Source organism: Pinus tabuliformis, chromosome J (assembly GCF_031772625.1).
Source record: "Pinus tabuliformis cultivar Carrire ecotype Pingquan chromosome J, CPIR1, whole genome shotgun sequence".
Classification (NCBI taxonomy): Eukaryota; Viridiplantae; Streptophyta; class Pinopsida; order Pinales; family Pinaceae; genus Pinus; species Pinus tabuliformis.
The window spans coordinates 55,430,114-55,435,741 of NC_142295.1; the positions used below are offsets into that span (position 1 = coordinate 55,430,114).

At 40.6% G+C, this 5,628-nt stretch overlaps 1 protein-coding gene across 1 annotated transcript; it reads right to left on the bottom strand.

Moving 5' to 3' along the window:
- Positions 1–304: 304 nt before the first annotated feature.
- LOC149225473 (uncharacterized) lies at positions 305–5,324 on the bottom strand. Its single transcript, XM_089379943.1, has 3 exons — positions 4,952–5,324; positions 4,021–4,859; positions 305–646 (listed from the first exon to the last, which is right to left on the bottom strand). The coding sequence occupies exons 1-3, from the start codon at positions 5,322–5,324 to the stop codon at positions 305–307; spliced, it is 1,554 nt and encodes a 517-aa protein (XP_089236069.1).
- Positions 5,325–5,628: the final 304 nt, after the last annotated feature.

Genomic DNA, 5,628 nt, shown 5'->3' on the forward strand with positions numbered 1-5,628 from the left:
TTAACAGAGTGATCTGGATGTTCTTCAGTTCTTTCCTTAGATTTGGAATTCCTTGAGAAAGCTTTGCCATTTCCATAGCTACTTGCTCCATTGCCTTAGCTAGCAGTCTTTTCATTACCCAGTATACGTGTAGAGCCTGCTTATACAGAGTCATACAGCCTCTCGTGTTTCCTGGATCCGGGAGGAGATATTCCCAGTCTTCCATTTCAGAGTCTGATTGTCCCTGAGTTGCTTCCTCTTCCAGTTGCTGTATTATCCTTCTAATCTCCTTGTTGGTTTTCTCACAATAGGCTCTCTCCGCGAGCTAAATCTTTTTTCCTATAGATCTTCTGGATTTTCTAGCAGATGTAGTTGCATGTTCTTCCTGGTAGCTTCCTGCTCTTCCCCTTCCCCTTCTGCGTTGTCCCCGTCTCCCTCCTGTGCCTCCTCTATTCCTATAATTTCCTCTGCCTCCCAGACTCTTCGTGCCCGAGGCACTGCCGAAGTCACGATCTCCTTCTCGCCCTTGACCTCTCCATTCGTCATCTTCCCTGATCTCCTGCTTGTCATTCGTCCCGGGCTTTGCTACCCTCCTAAACCTCTCTCGTGCTTTCTCCCCTCTGTCCTGGTCTGAATCAAACATCTCTATGTCATCCTCTGAATCTTCCTGGACAATTAAGATTTCCTCAGCCGTTCCTTCTTCTGCTATTCCTTTTCCTTTCTTTTCCTGGTTGCTTCATTCTCTATTGGCTTCACTCCCATCGTTTCTCGACCTCCTTCTTGTCGCCATTCGACCCTTACCTTCTGCACTGTCTGTTTGAATTTTCCAGCTCCTCTGTCCTCCTGTTATCTTGGTCCGAGCCCTCGCCACCCTACCTCTTCGCCATTTCTCTATTGTTTCCTTTCACATTTTCTTTCCTATATCCCCCTTTCCTTTTTATGTCTTCATCTCTTCCGATTTCTCGTTGCTTCCTTTGCCCGTTCTACTTGCCACTTGTTACCTCCTTCACCACCTGCGTCCTTTCATTCTTCCTTCGTACTGTCATACTCATGTTTGATTTCTGACATTCTGTCATTCCCACCTCCCTCCGTCACCACTCCATCAGCGTTCCTCCTTGAGATGCGCTCTCTTCTGATGATCCCTCTATCCCTATTCATAATTACCTGACCCTCCTCTGTCATCTCCTTCCTTCTCACCTGATTTGAATTAATTGTTATGTACACCGTCGAAATCACCTCGATCGGGGATCTCTTGCAATCATTATTATTGGTTTGTGGATTCATCATGGTCTTGATTGATTATGGTTGCCAGTTCCTCCCATCTCGGATTATTCATTATTGTAGGCCATCTGTTATCAATTTTCCTTTCCTGTTCGTTACTCCCCCAGTTGGCAAGGAAGTCTGCAGCCTTATTGCCCTTCCTTCTAACATGATTGATAATTTTATAGTCTATTCTCTTTAATAATTCCGCCAAATCTTGAACAATCCCGACTGTCCTCCAGCTTCCAGCTATCTGCTCCCAGTTTCTCCCATTATTGAGTTTCCGGAGCATCTCTACTACCACCTGTGAATCCCCCTCTATCTCCAAGTTCATGTAGCTATTCCTTACAGCTATCCTTAACCCTTGATGCACTGCCCACAGTTATGCTTCATTGTTAGTCATTTCACCTCCCCATTCCACGTACACCCATCTGGTGTGTTTCTCACTATCTCTAAAGATGCCCCCAAAGCCTGCATTCCCTAGGTTCCCTTTGGAGGCCCCGTCAAAAGTATCTGAACTGCTCTGGGCAGTGAACCTGAGTACTTTGCCGTCTTTCTTTGTATATCATATCAAATTTCAGATTTAATTTTGTTACGATTTGTCCTTCTTCTTGGTTTGCTTTCCCAGTCTTCAGCCAGAACTGTTTCTCTAATAGAGTTTAGAATGCTTTTCCATATTCTTTCAGGTTTATTATTTTTGTCTAAGAAAATCCTTCGATTTCGTTCCTTCCATAGGAGCCATATCACAAAACCCATTGTCAGTTTCCAAGCTCTCTTGACCACTTTATAAAGGAATTGTTCTTTAATCCATTGAAAAATGGTCTTTTTTATGTCACTGGGGTCTCTATTTAATTTACCAAAAAGATTCCTGACCTCTTCCCATATATGCCGAGCAAATGAGCAGTTGTTCAAAATGTGTTCCTGGGTTTCAGTTTCTATATTGCAGAGACTACACCTCGATGGCCCAAGGAAGCCTCTCTTTTGGATTTTATCCCATGTTAAGATTCTTTCTCTTTCAACTAGCCATGAAAATATGGCTATCTTCGGCCACCATTTGCTATCCCAAATAGCTTTCCATTCTATTATTTCCTCCACCCTCTCTTGATGCCTTGTCAAATAGTAGGCCTCCTTAACTGTAAAGGTTCCTTTCGTTGATTTTCCCCATCTGAGAATATCTTCCCCTGTTCTGGCTTTTATTTTTCTTGATTCTAATTCTTTTAAATATATTCCTTGCTGTTCTTGATTGATGTTTTCATCCCATTCTTCTGGCTTTCTCCATATTCTCCATATTCCATCTGTCTCTCCTTCTATCCAATAGTCCCTTACATGTTTTCTCTTCTCCCTATGTGCTTTTTGTTGTATACTTTGCAGAGCTTGAATATTGATCAATTTATTTCTTTGTTGCCACCCCTCTTCCCAAAATCTAGCATTCCTTCCTCCTCTTATTTCCCAGAAGGCATGGTTGTTTATAATATTCTTGTTCTAGCTTGCAAGTTCTCGAATTGTAGAACCTTTCGGGGTCTCTTCCATTCTGAGGATTTCATTCGTTGTTGTAGGCATATTATACTTCTGGGTCCATATTTTCTTCCATAGGTCATTTCCTCCCCTCATCCACCACCACCATAGTTTTGCTCCTAGCACCTTGTTTAGCACCTCCGGGTCTCTCAATCGAAGGCCCCCTTCCTCTTTTCTTTTTATTAAACTTTTCCATGAGACCAAAGCCCATTTCCTTTGTTGATTTGGTCCACCCTAAATGAATTTTCTAAAAATTTCTTTTGTTTTTGTGCACGCCTCTTTGGGAGCAGCCATGATAAATAAGGGGTAAACAGGTATTTCTTGGAGGACTGACTTCAGAAGAACTATTATGCCTGCTATATTCAGAGATCTAAAAGACCAGCTTGCCAATTTGTTCTTGAGTTTTTCTATAGTCTTCTGCCAGTTTACCATTCTTGTGGGATTTGTATCTAACTGAATCCCCAAGTATTTTGTTGGAAGTTCTCCCTGCCTGAACCCTAGCGTTCTGGTTAGATGAGTCTTGATGGAATCCATAGTGTTAAGTATGAAAGTACATGATTTCTCCTTATTAACTTCCATACCCGATGCCTCCATAAACAGGTCCAGGATTCTTTTAATATTCCTTACTTCTTTTATTGATACCTCACAGAATAGCATAATGTCGTCTACAAACTGTTGATGGGTTATGGGCAGATTGTTTCCCCATAACTTTAAGCCCTTAATTCTCCTTTCCCTCAGCTCCTTTTTAAAGTATCTTCCTAGACCTTCTGCTGCCATTATGAATAAGAAAGGAGATAAAGGGTCCCCTTGCCTTATTCCTCTAGTAGCATTGAAAGTTGTCGTAGGTACCCCATTTATTAGAATTGAGAAATTAGGAGTTGATATCATGCTGTACACCCATTCTATCCATCTGTTACTGAAACCGAAGGTCTCCAGGACTTTCTTGAGATATTTCCAACTCAAGCGATCATAGGCTTTTGACAAATCAAGCTTTATCATCATTCCTTTCTGCTTCTTCTTTTTTAGAGAGTGTATCACTTCTTGTGTTACTACTAAACCATCAAGAATTTGTCTTCCCTCTACAAATCTTGTTTGTTCTAGAGAAATTATGCTAGAGAGAAGGGGTTTTAATCTTTTTGCTATCAGAGTGGCTATTATTTTGTATATTACATTACACAAGGCAATTGGGCAAAAACCCTGGGCATTTTCAGAGTTAGCATTTTTAGGGATCATAGTAAAAAAGGTCGAGTTTATAGCTGGCCATACCTTTTGTTTCATGCGGGATTCTTCTACTACCTCTAGGATCTCCTTACCTAGAAAATGCCATCCTGCTTGGTAAAACTCCATCGTGTATCCATCAGGTCCTGGTGCTTTGCCTTTATTCATACTCTTCACAATTTCTTCCACTTCCTCAAGAGTAGCTGCTCTCATCAGGGCCTTGTTCTGCTCTTCTGTTACTATTTTAGGGATTTCATTACATATGCGCTCTATAGCTGCTGTACGATCATTTTGTGGTTCTGTCAGAATTTCTTTGTGATGTTCAACTAATACTTTCTCAATTCCTTCTTGTTCTATTATCCTTTCCCCTTCTTCATTTTTAATGGAGAAAATCCTATTCCTTTGTTTGTGCTGTATCATAGCTTGGTGAAAGAATTTGGTGTTTCTTTCTCCTTCCCGTAACCAGTTGACCTTGGATTTTTGTTTCCACAGGATCTCCTTCTGTTTCCTCCGCTCTTCTAGTTGACTTATTATTACTCCTTCTTCTTTACATCTTTCCTCCGTTTGTCCTTCTGTAATTATTCTTTGTTGTATTTCTTCCATTTCTTTTTCTAGTTTATGTTTCTCCTCCAGTATATTCCCAAACTCTTCTTTATTCCATTTCTTTATTTTACCTTTCAATTCTTTGAGTTTTAGCTGGAAGGTATGCATCTTCCCTTTTCCTTTTAGTGTACTTTGAGTCCACCATTCCTTTGTTTTTAGTAAGAATTGAGGGTTCCTAAGCCAAAAGGCCTCAAACCTGAATTTTTCTTGATATCTATTTCCAGCCTGATTAGCCAATGATTTGAGCCTATTGCCGGCATTATTTTTTCTTCCACAAAAACATCCTGGTTCATAATTTGTTCCGATAAAAGGAATCTGTCTAATCTAGAAGCTATTTGATTTATTACCCCTCTTCGATTGTTCCATGTATAAATACCGTTAATTGTTGGAATATCAACTAGCCTCTGTTCTGTAATCATCTCATTAAATGCCTCCATATTTTGATCTAGTCTTCTTATACCACCTTTCTTTTCATCTGCAGTTCTAATCATATTAAAATCTCCTCCTACTATCCAGGGTGTTCCAGGGGAAATCCTTCTAGCAGCTTGCACGTTCTTAAGAAAATTTTCTTGTTCTCTTGGTATGTGTGGTCCATAGACTCTTGAAATGAGGATCCTCTCCGCTGATGCTACTATTCTGAACAGTCCAGTGAGGATTCTAGGGAGGCTTATCCAGTTTTCAAATATTATCTCCTCAGGATTCCATATGATCGCTAGGCCCCCTGCTGTACCACTCGCATCTTGGCCCATTACCTCATATTGCATTTTTAGTTTTTTAATTATTCCTTCCAATTGTTGCGAGCTAATTTTCATCTCTTGGATTATCATGATACCAGGTTTGTCTTTCTTCAACCTCTTTTTTAAATACCTCTGCTTTCCTTTACTATTGAGGCCCCTAATATTCCAACTTGTGATTATCATTTAAAACTTCTTTGGTGGTTGTTGGAATACCTCTGATAGGGGTATAACCCTACCTGAGTTGACCAGGATTTCTCCTACCGCTTGTATAGTCTCATTTAGTGTTCTTCTGCCTCTCTTTCTGCCCCCCTTGCCA